The sequence below is a fragment of the Myodes glareolus genome, chromosome 11 (assembly GCF_982192425.1).
Source record: "Myodes glareolus chromosome 11, mMyoGla1.1, whole genome shotgun sequence".
Taxonomy (NCBI): Eukaryota; Metazoa; Chordata; class Mammalia; order Rodentia; family Cricetidae; genus Myodes; species Myodes glareolus.
The window spans coordinates 51,888,168-51,909,413 of record NC_142036.1 but is presented as its reverse complement, the minus strand read 5'-3'; the positions used below and the strand labels follow the sequence as shown (position 1 = coordinate 51,909,413).

Below are 21,246 nucleotides of genomic sequence, written 5' to 3'. Positions count from 1 at the left end.
ATTAGTCATTTAGAATATGCTTTGATATACACTGAGAGCACTCTAAAGTCAGCATACCACAGAGACACTTTTTATCTATGTTTGCTGTTGCATTATTGACCACGGCCAGGAAATGGAGTCAGTCCCTCAATAGACTATCTACCATTGTGGTTTCTGTCACTATAGGTCATTTTTCCAAACTAGAAACCCAGCAGCAGGTATGAATGGATAAAGAAAAAGTGGTACACACACATGATGGAATTTATTCTCCATAAACAAAAGTGGAAGCATGGCATTGGCATGAAAATGGGCAGATCTGGAGATAAATGAATCTAATGAAGGAAGCTAGACTTGGAAAGACAAATATGGAGATACATAGTGGTGGAGCTCTGGACTACAGAAAGAGAAATACTGCATGTTTTCTTGTATACATAGAAACTGGATTTAAAATCATGCATCTGCATATATGTGCATATGCATGTATATTTACATATGTATATCATGCAACTAGAATGGAGATCAGGAGAGAGGAGGAGATCTTAAGAGAGGTGGGAAACAGAGGCTAATAAAATACACGTGATAAGAAAACAGAAAGGGCAGCTATGTAAGATGGAAAAGGAAGCAGATGGAGGGGAGAGGGGGCGTGGGGAAGAGTAGCAGGAGGGGAGCAAAGCTTATTTTAAGAAAGAAGTGCATTGAGGGAGTATTTTAGGCTGGCTTAATTTTGTTTGGGTTCAGGGAGAAGGAAAAGAATTCTGAGAAACTGTAACTGAGAACTGTAAAGAGATTAGCCGGTGCTTTTGGGTGTGAGTGAGGGAATCCCAGAGGCAGGGGAGCTTCAGGGAAGGAGCTGAAGGATCTGAGTAAATGATGCAGGTGTAGACAGCAAGTAGACAGGAAAGGGCTGCACCAGAGATGCCCTTCGGAGTTCCCTGGAGTAGGGCATTATGGTAAGCATGATGGATATATTAGCCAAGGTTCTCTGGAGGAACAGGACTGATAGGATGAATATATACACAAAGCATATTTATTAGAATGGCTTATAGCCGTGGATCAATTAGTCCAATAGTAGCTGTCTACCATAAGGTCCAAGAATCCAGTAGTTGCTCAGCCCACTGTATGTCTCAGGTATAGGTCTGTATTTGTCTGCTGGACACCAGTAGACAGCGGAATTCTGAAGAAGCATCCTCTAATGCCCATGAAGGAATGACTTCAAGAGTGAGAGCGAACAGGCAGAGAGCGAGAGCTTCCTCCTTTATATCCTTTCTATAGTCTGCCAGCAGAAGGTGTGATCCAGATGAAAGGTAGATCCTCCCACCTCAAAAGTCTGGATTAAAAGTGGTTCTTCTCATTTTGAATGATTTAATTAATAAATCAAATCCCTCAGTGGTGTATCCAGCTGCTTGGGTTTTAGTTAGTTCCAGATGTAGTCAAGTTGACAACCAAGAAGAGCTATCACAATGGGACATCGTTGTTGTAAATGCTAAGTGGTCTCATCAAGCATGTGTCTTGGAAAGATGTTAGAAGTCATCTGGGGAAATGGGGTGAAAGTGAATGTAGAGAGACTACTTAGAGGGCTGCTAAGTGGAATGGGTGGGAATCAAGGTAACTTTAACTCAGCTGTTGGCTGCACTGGGGCAAAGACCAATAAATTCAAGAAGGAAGAGTGGGTGTGTCCGGGTGACCAGTTGTAGATATACTAGCAGTGGTTGAGATGATGACTAGATTCCTGTGTACCGTGATTACAGCCCTGTAAATCGCAAGGAGATGCAATTTAATATTTCTTACATGCAAAGGAACCAGTTGTATCAAGCAGTGAGATTCTAAGTGGTCACCCCTCTTTTCAGCCACATCGTTACAGGACTGGCTACTTCTACAGCTAACAACCATAGAATGCTAGAATTCTGAATTTTGCTTAGTTCGTCTCAAGAGGGCTGTAGTTAATGCAGTTCTATATTTCTTCTTTATATTCGAGCCTAAAATGCATTTTCAAATGACACAAATTCTTTTCTTCTCTTTGAACAAAAATCAACTGTTTGGTATCTTTTTCTGGGTGTTATTCCTGTTAATTTTTTTTCTCAATTTCATCTCATTAGCTCTCAATTATACTGCACCTTTCTATGGATGCTATTTGAAATGTCTGAATATCTTTCATCAGGGTTGTTGATGTGTCTGCCAATGGCCTTTGGACCTTGGTGCCTTGCTATTGAAAGGGAGGTCATGCTAATCACTTAAGACACATTTTATCTTTTAAAAAGTTATTTTAGAATTTTATGGATATGGATATTTTGTCTGCATTTATGTTTATATGTGCACCACATGTATATCTGGTGGCAGCAGAAGTCAGAAGGCAGACGACAATGTCAGAGCCCCTTGAACTGGAGTTGCATATGGTTGTGAGCCACCATGTGGGTATTGGGATCAAACCCAGGTCCTCTGGAAGAGCAGCCAGTGCTCTTAACCACTGAGCTGTCTCTTCAGCCCTAGACTTTATCTGTAAGAGGTAAATATTAACTCCTTTAACTGGGTTTCTCTCTAAGAGCAGCAACAATCTCTTTGGAAAATTGTTTCTGAGACTGGGTTCATTAGTCCCTCTGGAGTCACTGAGGACTTTGTCTGTTCGTGTTATAGTCACTGGGTATTCATGGAGTGTATTTAAATTTCCTTGGCTGTAATAGATACTCAAAAATGCTCAATGGGCTTATAAAATCTGAGTATTTAAAAGGTGCCATCACTATAATGGCCCAAACCTTGAGGAGCTTTGCTTTTCAGTTGAATTAAGTCTAATTTGTTTTACATTGTCCTGCTCAAGCATTCCCCAAAGTATTTATTTCATCAGGTTTAGAAATGGACTTTAACAGAAGCCTTCTGTGACTTAGAGAGCAATTGAGGTATTCTTACTTTATTATACTTACTTTGGAAAATCAGTTGCAACAGTTTTCATGTTTAAGTGATTTCCATGAGTGAAGCAGGCTGAATAGAAAGGGAGTGAGATTGGTCCTCCAAGTCAGGCACTGGTGAGGGACTCGGCAGGTTGAGGCTTACCGGCAAGCCTGATGGTTTGTATTTGATCCCTGGAACCCTGCAGTGGAAGCAGAAAACTGACCACTGCAGGTTGTCCTCTGATTTCCACACTCGTCCTACTCCATAAAATGAACAAACAAACAGACCAACAATGTGAAAAATGCCAAACCAGACAGACATTTCAGTTTGAACCCAACGTCTGTCTTTTCCTGGAAAACGGTCCCACCTTTGACATCTGTCGTACGGAGGGCGGGCCCCTTGTTCCGTTCTGCCCGGCTAGCTTACACCCAAAATAACCACATGGAAATTGTATTCATTTAAACACTGCCTGGTCCATTAGCTCTAGCCTCTTACTGGCTAACTCTCACATCTTGATTAATCCATTTCTATTAATGTGTATCGCCACTTGACTGTGGCACGAGTCTAACCAGTGTCTGTCTTGGGCAGGAGAAGCATGGTGTCTGCCACACTTCCTGTCTTCCCAGAATTCTGTTCTATCTGCTCTGCCCACCTAAGGGCTGCCCTATCAAAAGGCCAAGGCAGTCTCTTTATTCAACCAATGAATGTAACACACAAATACAAAAGGAACTCCTACATCAGACGTCTCTGGAATTGCCACAGTCTTATGGGCCTTTTGTGAAGGTTTGGAATAGTTGTTTGAAATTCAGCAGGAGAGAACTGGAATACCATTTCTGTTCTTTAATCCAGATAATAAACACCATTGCAAGGCATGAACCCTTCCCGAACCTCCGTGTTTTTATCTGTAAAAGGGGAAAGCTATTGTCTTTTATATAAGGTATTATTTGTGTAAGTCCTCAAAATATTGTATTATACAGTAATATGTCAGAGAAATATCCTTTTCTGAGATACTAACATTAGAAATATTATAAGTATTTAATATATTTTTACCTTATAAAACACCAGAAAATTCAACTTAATAAATGCCTGATATTAAGTCTTTGTTACACACTGGACTCTTTCTATGTGTTTTGAAAATGTTCTGCAATATAATTTACAAGATGAATTACAATATAAGAAGTTGTGATCTCTTCATCATGAACGAGAACATACTAGTGTCCAGGTACATGTCCCTGATTTGGAAAACTGAAGGGTGGATTTAAGACAGCCTTTTTTTGTAATGATTTTAAAACAACTGTGTTCTCCTTCCCTCCCTTTCTCCCTCCCTTTCTTTCTGACTCACTCTTCTCATTATCAACTGGTAAATATGTAATTTGATTATAAGGAAGTGTTCATTTCAATTTATATCCACAGTTCTTCCTCCCCAAACCCAAAGCCCAGTAGTAAAGATGTGTTCAAGATCCTGCAATGACAATGTGGCTGTACTGTATTCATATTATTGCATAAAGACTCCTTAGTAGCCCTCCTTTTGCTGTGTGTGTGCTGTATAAGTGTATGTGCTTATATATGTGCACACAATGCACTTGTAGGCTAGAGGTCAACATTGACCATTCTTCTTCCATTGCTTTTCACCTAATGTTTTGAAACTGGGTCTCTCAATGAATTTGAAGTTCACCAGTTTGGCTAGGCTGGCCGGCCAGGGAACCCTTGGGATCCTCCCTTCTTCACCTCCTCAGTGCTGGGATTACAAGTATGTGTTGCTGTGCATGGCTTTTTGTGGGGTTTTTGAACTCATGACCTTTTGCTTGAGTGATGAGCTCTTCAGTGACTAAGCTATGTCCCTTCCCCAGTAGTCCATTTTTATATTTGTTAAGATGCCAACATATCTTAGACAAATGATTCAGAAAGCATTTCATTTCAGTAGCAAGTATTTCTACCCACATAACAAATTTGCTTTTAAAAGAAAACACCTGTGGATACTTCTGAACACTGTGAAAGATGGATGGCAGCCTATTTTGTAGTTCTTATTTTTGTGACATGCTTTATTCATCTTCCAGACCTTTTTAGGCAATTCAAAATGACTTTCTCCATCATGTTTAATAATGGTACACTTAATTAGCTTTCAGGCTGATGTGTCAATAATAAATAACTACATTTTGGAGACCTGGAAAGCTATCTGACGGCTGCCTGTGAAGAGACACTCTAGATAAATCTGGTATTCTTGACTTTTCCTTAGATTGTCCTGTGAATCATGAAAAGTGAGAAGGGTTTTACAAGGTGACTTATTTTTCAAACAAATGTTCAACATCCACACGTGTCAGAAGGCAGATTTGTATATGATTTTGACTTAGGATTTGGTTACCTGGAAACCATGCCATTGGAAATGTTTTCCCTGCCTTTCAGAATGTAGCTTATTCTCCAGGTGCTCATAAACCTTTAAAAATTACACAGGCGTGCACACTTCCATCATAGATTTTTCTGGTTTTCTGCAAGCTGGCGTTTCTTAGATTCTAACTCTTCTCGCTCCCTGTAAGAAGCTGTCTTTATTAGAAAAGAAGGTCAGAAAGATTTAACTTATAGCCTCTATAGGTCCATAAGCATTCTTATTCTCTGTTCACAATTGCCTTTGGTGGAGATCTTAAAAATATATCAGAAAGCATATAACTCAAGGATTTCATAGGTGTCCTATATAGAAACTCAATCTATTGTCTTCTGCTTAGTAATTTTCTATATTTAAAATGATCGTAGTTCAATTAACTACCATTACAATTAAAACAGAATTCTAATTAAAGTAGGATTTAAAAAATGTACTCCTTGGGAATATACCAATGGCTTTCCTTTTCTTTTTATCTATCATTTGTTCTTTGTCTTTAGATTTCTAGATTATTCTGAGTACTTAGAGAGGTAATAAACCTTCTTGGACCTCCTGCAACAAGAACTCAAGTGTTTTACATACACTCACAACACTCTCTTATGCATACATGATGTGGGATTCCCCTCTGTTGCTGTGAATATGTTTTATTACTATTGGGTAATAAATAAGCTGCTTTAGCCAGTGGCATGGCAGAATAAAGCCAGGTGGGAAATCTGAACACACACACACACACACACACACAGAGAGAGAGAGAGAGAGAGAGAGAGAGAGAGAGAGAGAGAGAGAGAGAGAGAGAGAGTAGGCAGAGTCATAGAGACACCATGTAGCTGCCAAAGGAGAAGGATGCCAGAACGTTTATGGTAGGTCACAGACTCGTGGTGATTCACAGAATAATAGAAATGGAATAATTTAAGATATAAGAGTTAGTTAATAAGAAGCCTGAGCTAATGATACAGGAAGTCCCAGTCCTGACCTGTCTAAGGGAGCTAGCTAAGCCTGAGCATGAATGAGTGAACTGTAGCAGGTTAGCGTGAGCGAGCCAGCAAACAAATCTGTGGTTTCTGCTTTTCATTCCCACCTGAGCTGCTGGGATGACTTCCTTCCATATGGATTATGACCTGGAATCTGAAAGTGTAAGTCAAACCAGTCCTTTTCTGCCCAACTTGCTTTTATTTATAGTGTTTTATCACAGTAACATAATAAAGCTTTCTCACCCTGCCCTCCCTCCCACCATCTCTGTTTCTCTTTCCCGTATATTCATCTGACCAGGAGTCATGTCATCTTCTCAACAGATATAAGAAAGTACTCCAAAGAACTAGAACCACAAATACATATTTGCATCGCCCTTGGTGTGCCCTCTCAATAAGTTGATATTTACTTAAAAACATCTCCATGACTGCTTTGTCTGAACTGATATCCTTTGGGTTTAGGTTTATGAGTGACACCCAGTATTACCAACTCAGTAGTTTTCTGTGTCCAGATACAGGTGCTGTTCCTTTTCAGCATTCTCGAATACAGCAACTAGACATCCCCCACCCCCATATTTAGATAGAGATTTGGTCTCTTTTGCATTGTTTCGAGACAACATGACATGTATTATCATATTATCAAATTAACAAAGATTTAGAACTCATTCCTGAAAAGGCAATTTTATTATTGCTATGGGAACTCCTTCAGCCAATAGCCTTTAAGAAACCAGCCCACTTTGGGTATGGTCTCATGTACTATAAAGGCAGACAAAAAGCAGGAGCGGGACTCTTGGCTGCTGGATTCAGATTCAGTTTCTAGTGCGCACAGAGGACTGCAGATCGCTACTCTTTCTGTGAGTTTATCCCCAAATAAACAAATCTTTGTTATACTCCATTCTGAGCTATTGTGGAACTCTTTTGTATGCCAACAGCTTCTTAATATATCCAGCCTTGGCTACTATGCTGTTTGGCATATTTGATATGCTCTGGAATTTTAGAGATGAAAGGAACTGGTAGAGTAAGGGAATTCCATTTTACAGATGATGATAAATGATAGAATCAAGACCATTTGGTGTTAAGCATTTTCACTAGTACCTTCATTCACACACTCATCTACCCATCCACCCAGTAGCCCACCATCTATCCACTCATCCCTACACACACACACACACACACACACACACACACACACACACACACACACACACACACACACCTACCTCTCTATCCATCCACACATCCACTCACCCATTCCATTCACCTATTCATCTCTACCCATCAATACATGCACATAAGCATACAACATACAACTAGCATGTTCAGAGCCTTATGTGGATTCTGGAGCTGTAGCTTGTAAAAATACTTCCCAGACTTGTGGACCACCAACCCATCAGAAGAATATTGACAAATAAATGGAATTTTATAACATAAAGGCATATTCTGAGGTGACGTCCTTAGTTGTAGATGAAGAATTAGCAGAGAAAGCCATTAGCGTTTCAATGTAAAAAATGAGGCAGACCAGGTAAGAAGACATCTGGGATAAACAAATAAAAATCAGAAAAAAAATCAAGGTCACTTATGGAAATTCTCAGTGTGAGCATGAATGACATATAAGACCTCACAGTGAGGGGTGAAAAGGAATAGCTGGGTTCTCACTCCGGTTTCTCTGGGGTCAGCCTATGCTCAGCCGGACATTCCATTGGGATGAGAAGTGGGGTTATATGAATTGTAAGGACAGGAAAAGATGGCTAAAGTCACTGATTTCTCGGAGAGGTTTTCCAGGTCTCTATTGCCCTGAAGTGCTTTTGCTTAGGCAAAATACTTTCTGGGTCAAAAGTAAAATAAATGAAGTCATCCAAGCAGCAGCGAAGGCAACCCAAAATGGTGGGTTGTGGAACTGGGTGACAAGAGCAAATGCAGACAAGATAATGTACTAAATATGAAATTTGTAGACTAACACCCTGAAGATTTCCATGACAGCTCTGTGTAGGTTTTGTTCATAAATGTAACAAAATGATTGAGTCAGTAACTTCCACTGAGCACTGTTCCAGGCATGATTCTAATGAGATTTCTGACTTTATTTGCTGATTTGCTTCCCATGTGTTCAGGACAATTCTAGGCACTGAGAGCTAAACAGATGGCCTCCACTCTCCATGGGGCCTCCATTGCAGGGGTAGAGACGCAGTAAATCCAAATGAAAGTCAGGCTGTGGGGAACAGAGGGTTCAATGGGAGTTGGGAAAGAAAAGAGACTGAAACAAACCAGGTAAGTGATAGGAGAGAATGGGAACTTGGACAAGACAATCACTGGAGAGCAAAAGCTAATGGCAGATTGGCTGGAAAGAACGGAGGGGGAGTGTGATGAGGAGAGAGTCACAGTCATGTGGTCCTGTGACCCAAGAGGTGAATCCCTGCAGCGAAGTGACATACTGGGTTTGAAAAAACTGAATTTAAGATTTTAGTGTGGCACGTTAATGTGCATCTGTTTCCTTACATCAGATTTTTTTTCTTAAAATATCAACCTTTAATAGGGGTTGGATCTTTCAGGGAAGATAACAGAAATATATGGGTCTTGGCCAGTCTTTTTCCTGCAGCCAACCTAGTCTTTTGTGTGCTTTATTAGTTTACTAGATGACTCTGAACTACCAAAGTTACACTACTGACTTGGACTTGTAAGAAGAGTAAGAAAAGGAGGAGCAAGTCAAGGACCAGAGATGTTTATTTTGAGTTTATAAAAGTTTAAAATTAAAATAGGGTTTAAAATGAAAATAGTTGAGTTGGTAGCATGCTTCCTAGAATACAGAAGCCTTGACTTTTGTCCCAGCACCATATAAACAAAGTGCAGTTTTACATGTCTGTCATCCTAGAGCTCAGGATATGAAGACAATAGTATCACAGGTTAAAGATCATCCTTGGCTATATAGCAAGTTGAAGATCAGCCCAACATACATGAAACTCTCTTAAACCAACCAACCACCCAATTTACCAACTAATCAAACCAAGGAAACAAAAATATGGATGGGTTAGCCTTCCCAGCAGGTGAGTATAAAGGGGAATGGGACAGAGTGGTCTCAAACCATTAGAGGAAGACAAGAGCTACAAGTTTTCTTGTTTAGGACTGACACTTGGTCTTTCAGCACATCTCCCCATTGGCTGCTAACACCGCAACAAGAAGCTTCTCTGACCAAGGTTGAAAGATCATTCCAGGTCTATGAGTATAAGCATGAACATTTAGGCAGTATTTGACAGCATGATCATTCAATAAAATAACAATTGTAGGTTATACCTTAAGGCCTATGACCTCTCTAGCCATGGATTGTTGATCAGGATTACACTACCAGGCAAGAAATCTCCTCCCATGTTGCAGGCCTCAAATCGGAAAACAGCAGTAAGTTAACCCATAACAACCATGCCGCTATTGCACCACTGGACACAACTTTATTGTCAGATTGCTATTGCAGCCTGCAGAGTCCAGCACTGGGCAAAACCGTTGCTGTCTTTTATTTCCCATGAATTACTCAGTTTTAGAGGAGAATGCAGAGACCTCAGTTTCTATTTAACTGAAATGTAGGTTCCATGAGGACAGTGGTCTCGGGGTTACCTTATGCCTGGCATTATGCCCAGTCCTTAATAGGTACTTAGTCAGTAGTACTTGTTTACTGAATGAATCGGTGGATCTGAGTCACTAACAAGAATTTTTCAAGAGAATATAAGCAGTTGTGCTAAAGACTGAGATCAAGAGGGTTGAAACTTCAGGAATGGAGTGATTGTGAGGGGAGATGTTGCTATCAAAGAAACAATTCATGACATTTACCCTACACCGTGATTGCAGAGAGATACCCACACCCATGTATATGCATAAAACTACCTATGTGTACGTTTGCATGTGAGTGTAAAAGCATAGGTATATGCTATTTGGTCCTCACAGTGTCCTGTCCTATGAATGTCCAGGAATTACCTCTTTCAGCTTATGAATCTTACGAAGTATATGTTTCAGAAGACCCACTGTTGCAGAGGGCTGACTTTGGAGATGGGGACACAGTCAAAGGCACAAGATATCAGCCATCTCTCTCCAGGAAGCTGGATGATCCATTTGCCATGCACATATTTTCAGTGATTTCTCCCCAAGACTAGGCATCATTTCTAGAGATCGCATAAAACTGTACAACTCTATTTTAAGATTTGTTGGAAGCTTGTACATTGCAGACACACATTTCCTTTGAGAGGATAAACCTTTGTGTCACAAAACAGAGACGCCTGCTCCTTAGCTCTCTGAGCTCCACATGCTTGTTCACGAGACCTCCAGCGTCTCTTGCATTTTGAAGAGTCATGCCCAACTAACTGGTTGTTCCCATGGATTCCTTTACCCTGTCCACAGTGTTAAGCTGATCTATGGGGATCAAGCTTCTCTCGGCCCGTGTGACTAGAATCTGTTACTGCTAATGGAGGTTGTGCGTGAGCCTGAGGAGGCATACCGACATGGGGAGAACCACAGTTTAGATTTTCATGGTCATTTTTGTTTAGCCACCATAAGAGTTCAATGTAACGTTTCTTTGTTCCCCTCCCCCAGTGCTAACTGACATTGGCTATAGGTATCTGGTGATGGGTCTGTAGTTGTGACTTTAACGGGTGCGAGCATGTCTTTCCTCTGTTTCAGCCGAGAACTGTTGAGAGTGAAGTGTTCACACCATTAAGAGACTACCCTATCAAACACAGTTGCTCTGTCCCCTGCAAAGACCTACTCCATAGACCTTGGCGCAGGAACTGGCACGCTGCCTGGTTTTAGTTACAGCCAACAGTGCTCACGTACTGCGCATATTTTCTTAATGTGTATATTAATAAGGTTTTGCGTGTTATAAAAGAGAGAACTCAAATTTCTCATCATGCTTGTTCTGTATTTCACGTGAGCCCTGAGTTCTGGAGGAACCGAAAGAGTGAACTCCGTACACGTGAGGTAATTGGCCATGGTGTTGGCCATGGCATCACAGGATGCCCAGAACTTCTTTCAGCCTTTGTCTTCCTGGCTCTCCCGGGTTTATGAAGCTCTACAGCAAGCAGGCGATGCACTCTCAGCGTCACTGGTTCTTCTAAGCAAACACGATTCGGCGTTGAGTGACAAGCCAGACCAGGACTTGGAGGATACTAGGTTTCAAGAAACCTACTTTGAAGATGGAGAGCAGGGCAGTGATAGGAATTCTGAGGAGGCAAACTCCTTGTTTCTTGAAGAGGACCATTCCTCACATTCAAATAGTGACCTTCGGGACTCTGGCAGTACAGCAAGTCCCAGAGTTGATCAACAAACCAAAGACTCATGCTCTACCACACACCAGTGGCCCGATCAGATCCCAACTGGCCCGAAGCCCCTGCACACGCTTTCTTCTATTGCAGAGGAAGAACGTGACTTTGAGAGGCAGAGATGTGGCCTCCAGCTTGGCCTTGACACCCAGCTCCCTGGCTCTTTAGAAAAAGCGGATGGAAAAAAGCAAGGTAAGCTATTCAGTACCATTGTTTCTATGCTCTTGGCACTTTGTATAGTTTCATTTTGCTTTGCTTTTGAGTATCACATTGATTTCACTTTTTTCTCTGCCACTTACACATCCCTTCATCCTGGCTTCTGATTGAGAGATACAATCCACAGGAATATTTTTGTTCTATGGGGCTTTACAAGATCCATGTTTGGGCTCCATATTTCAAAATAATAGTTGTGAGCAAGTGGAAAGCTTAAAATGAATCCGAGGGTTCTGCTGGAGAAGTCCCCGTGCACATGCCATGGTTTTTTAAAATATCTTTGAAAATGTTCTTTTTCCCCCTTCCCTCTAGGTTAGGAATTTCTAGATGTTACTATATTATTCAGTGTGAAATCCTGTGCAAACAGCCATACTTGTTGCAGGATTTGTAGTTGATAACACTCCAAGAATACTTCTCTCAGCGGCTCACTGGAGCATGATGCGAGATGACAGCAGACGGGAGAGCTTTGACATTGGTTGGCTTCATTGGCTTTGAGCCTGGAATAATCAGGATGCAGTTAATAAAAGTTGCCTATGACACTTTATGTTCTCAGAACTGAGCAGAGTGGGGCTTTAATAAAAGCGCCATGGATCTGACATAAATGTAATTAACTCTGAGAAAGCTACATGCATGTGTCTCAGCATAAATTTTCCACAGTTCTTACCCATAGAGAGTAATGGGTACTCCTGGTTAATACCCATTACTACCTGGTTAATAGACAAAGGCAAATGGTAGGCTGAGGTGAGGGGGTGGGAGGTGTATGTATGTGTACATACATAGTCCACACATATTAGGAGATTAATCAGACCGAAAGTCATGGCTTCCTTTCTTGTTGGAGGGAGCCAACATTTCTGGGATACCATATTGTCTTTTTCATTTTTGGTGATTCTTCCTAGTGTCATGATTTTCGGGAGGATCTTACTAGACATATGGGATCTTGGTGTTTAAGGAAACAAAAGTATCTTATGCTTTATGCAACACTTTCTTCTCTCTGTGTGAACTTGAGAGAAAGATAGATAGATCAATCGATAGATAGATAGATAGATAGATAGAGTTGTTATGTACATGTAGGCTTGTGCATGTGATGTTCAGACACCAAATGACTTCCTCAATTGCTTTCCATTTTTTTTTAAATGGTCTTTCACCAAAGCTGGAGCTTGTCTATTCAGCTAGACTAGCTGGTCAGAAAGTCCCTTGAATCCTCCTGCCATTGCCTGCCCTAATACCAGGATTACGAATACACATTGTACCCAGCTTTTTGCATGGGTTCTGGGAATCCAGACTCAGGTGACCGTGCTTCAATAGCAAGCAGTTTATTGACTGAGCCCTTGCCTCCCCCCCCCAATACTCTCTTGACTCTTATTTGTTGAACTGGTAAAGTCAGACAGTCTAATATTCCTTTTAAAAGACTAAATATAAATGACCATAGTTCTGAGTCTTCATAAAAATTATTTGTAAAATATTTTGTAGAATTTTAGATTTGAGTTGAAACTGTATTCTGATTTTAGAAAATTCTTGCCTAATTTTAATTGTACTTGAAATTGGTGTGAATTTGTCTTAACATGCTCAACAGTGATTTTTTTGTTAATTTTCATAACTGTGAAATCTGAATACCAATTTTAATTAAAACCAACCTTCGAGTCAGATGATGGAGGCCATGATGTGACTTCCGCATTGACCCACAGGGGTGAGCACCACGTGAGCTGTGAGGCAGGAGGAGGCAGAAGGCAAAGCAATCCCTTTGAGGTGCGGCCACTTATTTTCTTTTCGCAGTGGCAGAACATGACCTAAGCTCTACATTTGGGAAGAAGCAGAGTTTGGGTGGTCTGATCTTAGAGTTTATATGGTCTTTATTTCCTATTAAGATACAATTTACATAAGCTGGAATTCGCCTTAGTCTTTTGTTTTGCTACTGTTCAGAGCATCCTGTCACCACGAGTAAGGTATAGTGTAATCTCACCATTACAAAGAATCCCCACACAGCTTTCTGTAGGCAACCTTTACCTCCAGATCATGGCAAACATGACTTGACACTGTTTTTTTTTTTTTTCTGGCTCTGTTAACTGTTAGTGTTTTTAGAATGCCATCTAAATAAAAAGATGGAATTTGTGCCCTTTCATATCTGGCTCCTTTATTTACTGTCACATGTTTAAGAGCTGCCCCTCTGAATGACCCTTTATGTTGTTGAATTCTGTGGCATTGGATGCATGCAGTAGTTTGTTAATTGGTTTGTCTACTGAGGGATAGTTCACTTTTCACCAGTTTTATTTCCTTCTAAGAATCAAACTCTTCATTCTTTTTCTTGTCTCATTACACTGGATAGTCTTTCTATTAACATGTTAACAAGAATGGTGGGTGTGTGTTTTCTCGACTTCGTCCTTAACTTAGCATAAATCTTTCATGTCTACTTTAAGGCTAGACACAGGTTAAAGAAGTTCCATTTTTTGTTTTTGTTTTGTTTTTTGTCATAAAGAGAATATTGAATTTGATTAAACAGTCTTTGGCCAAACTAGAAAATCCATATCAGCCTTCGTTCTTGCTGCGTTGCAGTGAGTTGTACTGATTGATTTTGCGATGTTGAACTAGTCTGATGTAGCTTGCAGAAGATCGTTCTGGTTGTGCTGTGTTATTACTTTCATACATTGATGAATTTGACTGGCTAGTGTTTTACTGAGGACTTTTTCATGTATTGTCAGCAGGGATTCTGATGTGTGCTTACCTTTTGTGATACTATGGCTGAAACCCAGAGCCTTGACCATAATCGGCAAGCTTTCTTTTTTTTCATTTTTATTATTAATTACTAAGGATGGTATTATTTCTGATTCAACTCTAAATAATTCAGATACCTCTTTATAAGCTAAAAGGATAAATTGTCATGGCGAGATTCTTGCAGGCATGAAAGGAAAACAGAAAATACACTCTCTACCCCCTGGGTTTGTAGTTAAAATGAGAATCAGACGTAAACACAGATATGCACACAAGCGTTCAAAGACACAGGATAACTATGTGCTTGGAGCTGTATGGCAGCATAAACAAATCTTAATTTTGCCTTCAGGAGTCTGAGAAATTCATGGGAGAGGACACAGAATGCCTGGTGAATGTTTTCAACATTGGTGGAAAACATCAGGCTGTGCATAGATAGTGATAACACCAGGATAGCAAGGTGACACCCAAGAAGGAGACCTGGAGCTGTCTGGGATGTCTCAGGGCTGCAAGGAAAGTCCAGTAATACACCCAGAGAACCACTGTGGTCAGACATTCTGAAGAAGGTTTTCATTAATACTGCAGAAGGTGTCTGATCTATGGCTTGTCCTCTAGCTAAGCTAGAGACCTACTGTGACAGCTTTGAATCAGTACCTCAAAATATTTTTTTCCTTTTTGAAAATAGAATTTTTCATACAATATACTCTGCTTATGGTTTCCCCTCCCCCATGCCTCCCAGTTCTTCCCCATATCCTTTACCGGCTGGATCCACACCCTTTCTGTCTCTCCTTAGAAAACAAATTAAGTATCCAAAGAATAATAATAAAAAGATATGATAAATAAAAAACAAATCAGAATATGAAAAAACAAACAAGGAAACAAGTTATAAAAAGCACAATAAATGTATATAGATGCAGAAACACACAGGCTTGCGCACTCGGGAATCCCCTAAAATTCCCAAACTGGAAGCTATCATCTACATGCAAAAGACCTATAATATAGAAAAAACAAAACAAAGCAAAAAGTCTTGCCTTGATGTAACATTATGAAATAAAGACCCTCCAAAGATGCTGTTGATTTCATTTTGTTTTGGCCATCTACTGCTGGGCATGGGACCTACCATTAAGAGCAGTTTGATTCCACAGTGAGACTGTCTAGGAGAAAAACAGTTTTTCATTTACAACTAACAATCAATTGGCGATAGCTTGTGTGTTAGGGATTGGGAGCAGGTGTCCACTTTTTCTTTCATCTCTGAGACCCCATCTGGTGCAGATCCATAGGATTTGTGCTGCTGGCACAGTCTCTTTAAGTTCCTATGTTCACCAGTCCTGTTGTTCTAGAAGGCCTTGATTCCTTGGTGCCCTCCATATCCTCTGGGTTTTACAATCTTTCTACCTCCTCTTCTTCAGAGTTCCATGAGGGAATGGATTTTGATGGAGGCATTCCTTTTATGGCTGAGTGTTCCAATGTCTGTTACTCTATACATAGTATTTGACAGTGGATCTCTGTATTTATTCCCATCAGCAGGAAGAAGGTTTTCTGATGATGACTGAGCAAAGAACTGATCTATGAGCAGAACAAAATGATGCAGGAGAATTGTCTGTATTCTGTCAATCATATTTTAATAAAACGCTGATTGGCTAGGCAGGCAGTATAGGCAGGAAAACCAGACAGGAGGTAGAGGTGATGCAATGAGAACAGGAGAATTCTGGGAAGCAGGGAGGTTCCTCTGCCATTCTTGTCCAGACCACCGAAGAGGCAACATGTAAGCTGTCACATTGAGAAAGGTACTGAGCCCATGTGGCTAACGTAGATAAGAATAATGGGGTAACATAAGTTATAAGAGCTAATAAATAGCCTGACCTAATGGGCCAATCAGCTTTATAACTTATAGAGATCTCTGTGTGATTGATTTTCTCTGGGACTTGCCAGCTGTGGGGTACCGGATGGGAAGAGATACCCCAACAAGCCGGCCCTCATGTTACAACAAAATGTCACTGGAGTCGTTTTACTGCTATGTTCCTTTCACAGTATAGTAGTATTTAGCGTTCCCCTCGGTCCCTGGCCTATCTTGTCTCGGATTCTTAGCCATCCAAACAGCCTTAGTTAGGTATGGGCCTTAAATCAAGTCAGGCATTGGTTGGTCATTCCCAGAAGCTTTGTACCATTATTATACCAGTGTACCTCTGAGACATGTCATTCTTATAGATCAAATGTTTTGTGGCTAGACTGGTGTTTACCTTTCATCTTTGGTATATGGTATCTTCCAGTACCATGAACATTAGTTTGTAGGGGTAAAGGCTTTCGGTAGGCATCAACTTTACTTCTCTAAGTTCAATGGATTGTGTAGGTGATTCAATAGGCACTCTTGATATGTTACTATCTGATTTTAGTATCTCTGTGATGTTCACTTCACAAAATGAATTCAGAGGTATTTGTCCTTATAGTCAGATAACCAATGTACATTTATTATTTATTAGCATTCAATAGATTGCTTCTTTTTTAACAAGGGTTTATTTGCATGTGTGCATGAGAGAGAGACAGAGACAGAGAGAAAGAGAAAGAGATAGAAACAGACATAGAGAGAGACAGAGAAGGAGGAGTTGGGGAGAGCATTGGAGAGCAAGCATGTGGAAGTTAGAGAACAACTTGGGGAAATCCATTCTCTCCTTCCCTGTATGAGTCCCAGGGATGGAACTCATGTTGTCATTATTGGTGACAATCATCTTTACCCACTGAGCCATCTCATGGGCTTCTAATTAAGACTTTTAAGTCTGAAATTTTCATGTTGGTAAGGTTTTAGAATAAGAATTCAATTAATAGATAAATTAAAGTATCTTGATTTATTTTCTTAGGTGATTTTTTTGGCATTTTGTGATTTTCAAGGACATTTTCATCTGTATTATTGAATTTGTGTTATGTTATTTTATATTACCTAATAGTTTTAGGTTTTAAAGTGACATTAAAAATATTTTTGATTTGGTCTGCCTGTAGAGAGAATTGTCTGTTAACCTGTCTATATTTTCTGCAAGAAACTACCTTTTATTTTTTTATTGTTTCTTTTTTTTACTCATTTTGATTTTTAATTTTATTGGTTTCTGTTATGCTTACCACTCCATTCTTTCTTAATTGTAATTTGTTTTTAATTTTTAATGCAATTTAACATACAAGTTACCCTCTAAGTAATGCATTCAACAAATACCAATGCGTTGTTTCTGGTTTCATTCTGAATTAAAATTGTTTATAATGTGTACTTGTTTGCTTATTTTTGCAAATGGTGGTTATTTAAAGCTATAAATGTTAGAGTCCAGACACTGAAGATTGCAGGTATTTTTCTGTGCTTGATTTGAAGCCACTTGTTGGTTCCCAGCTGCTTAGTCCTAAAATAATCACACAGAAACTATATTATTTAATTTACTGCTTGGCCCTTTAGCTCTAGCTTTTTATTGGCTAACTCTTACATATTAATTAACCCATTTCTATAAATCTGTGTATCACCATGAGGCTGTGGCTTATTGGGTAAAGTTCCCAGCTTCTGTCTCTGGTGGTGGCTCTATGGCTTCTCCTTAACTCCACCTTCCTCCTCCCATACTATAGTCCAAGCCAGTTTCTTTATTCATTAACCAATAAAGGCAACACATAGACAGAAGGACCTCCCACATAACTTATGACTAAATATAAATCATGGATGTGGAGAAGGAAAACAGACAGGTCTGTCTGTCCCGTGTCGGGACACACAGTAGTAAGGGTGTTTTCGAGTCAGAACTTAAGTGGGTTCTCATTTTGTGGTTTTCAGCCTCGGTGCAGTGCAGACCTTAAAACCCACTTCGTTGCAGTTGGGCCCATGGTCATGCTCACGTTTTTCTTCTCCCGTGGGTCTCTGTGTTGCTCGCCCTTCCCACAGTCATCTCTCTCTGTTGTCACTCTGTCTGCTGTTGTGCTACCGTGTGCTCCCTGGTGTGCCCCATCAGGTTCCAGGGCTGCTCCAGTCTCAGGAAGGCTCTGTGTCCCATGTCCAGGTTCAGGACCTTCTGACTTTTCTTGTCTGCCTTCCAGCTGTTGGGAATCTTTCATGGTCCCACCCCACACCTTCTTCCTGCCCTTCCCCAGAAGTCTGTATTCTGTTTATTGGCCTCCATATGTGTCTCCCTGTGGCCTAAGAACACCAAGGTCTGCTGCCCCTCCCGGAGGACAGTGGGTTTTTACAGATTTTTATGTACCTTTTCCCTGCTCTCCATGACTGAATATTGATGGTTGCCTTCTCCGCTCCTGTTCTGTCCCTGGCCTTTCCTATGGGTATCTGGTGAACTCTGAGAAGAAGAGCTTCTAAACAGATCTGCCTTCCCTTCTGCTAGTCACTCCCATGGGTTCTCTCCTTGTGGCTGTCTACACCTGACTTTTGGAAATTACTGGAAATATGAGCTGAATTCTTCTCACTAGTGGGCCCAGCATCTGCCATGCCAGCAAGGACTAGTGAAAAAGTTATTCCCCCTTAACCATCAGAATGGCTGATTGTTTTATGAACCCCTCTTTCTTAGTTCATTTATTCAAAGGCATAATTTCGCAGAGATCTGGATTTGTGTTATTATTTAAAGAGAGACACACTATCTTTCAATGTCTCATTTCTTTTTTTTTGGGGGGGGGCGGGTTCGAGATAGGTTTCTCTGTGTAACAGCCCTAGCTGTCCTGGAACTAACTCTGTAGACCAGGCTGACCTCAGACTTACAGAGATCTGCCTGCCGCTGCCTCACAAGTGCTGGGATTAAAGGTGTGTGTGCCGTCACCACCCTGCCCAATGCCCCACTGCTTAAGCAGAAGCTGGAACTGCAAGTGGCGTACAAAACACTGGACCCTGAGGTTGAACTGGACCTTCTTATTAAATGGGAAGGTGTTGGGATGAAGGGACGAATGAATGAGGAGCTGGTGTCACACTAAAGAGTTCTGAAGTGCATGGGAGACGTGTCTAACTAGTCCTGGGAATGTGTGTGTGAAAAGTTACAGTTGCACATATGGTCACCTCCAAGATCATCCTCTGACAGGAGGTAGCCAGATAAGGATCTTCTATGCAGATGATCCAGGCTCATGAATGTAAGGGTGCGTCCGAACTTCATAGAGGGTGCAGGGAGAAAGGCACTCCAGAGGTAGGAGATCACAAACATTCATGAATGCTCACACGTAGACAGGCTGACATCCCTGGGTCGTGGGGCTGGAGCTCAGGTTCTTATGTTTTCTGTGCTAAGATCGGCCTTTCTCCTGCAAGCAGCTGAGAATTACATAAACGGTCAGAAGGGTGACACTGGAGAGCTGATTCCGGATAACCCTACTATTGGTTCTAAAGTTGGAGGGAGCAGGAGATACGAGGGGGTCATATGGTAGTATGTAAGAAGGACCGTGTAAGTCAGCATGGACATATGATAGATGACCGCCAGTGGGCTGTCATTGCTCCACCAAGAAGGCATTGCCTAAAGAAAGCCTTTGATATGGCTTTGGAGTCTGGTGGACATTCTTCCTACTAGAGGTGGAAGTCCAGGTCCCTGAAGGTGTGATGCTCAGGATCAGATGAGAGTCAACATCTTGAGGCACCAAGGACAAAAGAAGGGAAGAAGATGCACCCATGTGGAGAGAGGGAGAGGGTCCATCTTCTTCCCTTTCTTTTGCCTGGTGCCTAGAATGTACTTGGGAGAAGGATGGGAAAACTAGGCTTCTTCAAATTCAACCTCAACATTCTATTTTGAATCCCACCCACCCCCTTCCATTTCCCAGAGAGCAAAGAGCCATGGTTCCACTGGAGGGAACCATGCAAGTGGAGGCAGAGGCTGGACAGCTGTAAAGAGGGGTGCTCTACTGTGGCCTCTCTTAATCACATGAGCATAGCACACCCCACCACACACAAAGCACTGTGAGAAACTGACAGGCACAAACAAGACAAGTCATAGGCTCCCCTTTTAGTTTCTTCCAAGGCTCTGTCATTTGTCTAACCTGTTTCCAAGCATCTAAAAACGTTTTCAAAACCCTGGCTCTTGGGTATGGAGGGATTGGTTTGTAGTGTGGCCTGTGAGTGGCACAGTCTTGTTAGTCCAGCTCACTCATGGCTGTAGATGGAGGAGCATTACTAAGTTTCCTCTGGGGAACCTCCACTTTTCTCCCTTTCCCTGAGGTGAAACGACCTCTGCATTTGCTCCAATTGCCTTTTAGCTATTGAGCAAATGCTCTTATTTGTCTTTTCTCAGAATAAACATCGAGTGACACTAGGATGCATGGCCGGACTTTCAGCTGTACAGATGTTAAGATACCTGTAGGTTTAAAAGGTATATATATTTCAGCTCTGAGTTAATATATTAAAGAATCTTCCTATACCGATTTCCCCCCCTTATTGCCCAGGGGTAGTGTAAGCCATTCTGCTGAAGAGAGCTATCTGGAGGGAGGCGAGAAAAATAAGCACCCTAATCTAAGATTTATGTGCACTTTTTGAAAAGCCTTATCAAGCTTGCTTTTCCCGTTTAATCTTGAGTTCTTTTCATAATGTCGTATCTTGATTTTATGTTCCTTAATGTGCCATATTTTTCTGCACAATAGATTTTAAGCTAAATTGGCCCAAAACAAGAGGGATGCTGAATGCTTTTTGTAACCATGGAAACATTTCTGGGCACTTACCGAGGACCTGGCTGCCAGTAGTAAATGTAACAGAGAAAATAGACACGCTTCGTTTAGCAGTTGCCGATGATTAAGAGGCGGGGAGAGTACTTACAGTGACATCCCAAGATAGGCTTTTTGGTTTAAAGACCCAAATCCAAACACAGACTTCTCATCAGAAAAGCAGCTGTGACACCCT

At 41.1% G+C, this 21,246-nt stretch overlaps 1 protein-coding gene across 5 annotated transcripts in view; it reads left to right on the top strand.

Annotated features, from left to right (window-relative positions):
• Positions 1 to 21,246, top strand: part of Syt16 (synaptotagmin 16) — a 242,553-nt gene that overhangs the window by 140,796 nt on the left and 80,511 nt on the right. For 2 of the 5 annotated variants that reach the window (XM_085697534.2, XM_085697532.2), the window contains exon 3: positions 11,592 to 11,690. The exons of 1 other annotated variant lie outside the window; for it this stretch is intronic. In XM_085697534.2, the coding sequence (XP_085553660.1) occupies positions 11,592 to 11,690 (99 nt within the window). Of the gene's footprint in view, positions 1 to 10,860; positions 11,691 to 21,246 lie in introns of all 5 variants that reach the window. 2 more of the 5 variants (XM_085697528.2, XM_087911751.1) reach the window with 1 other exon arrangement.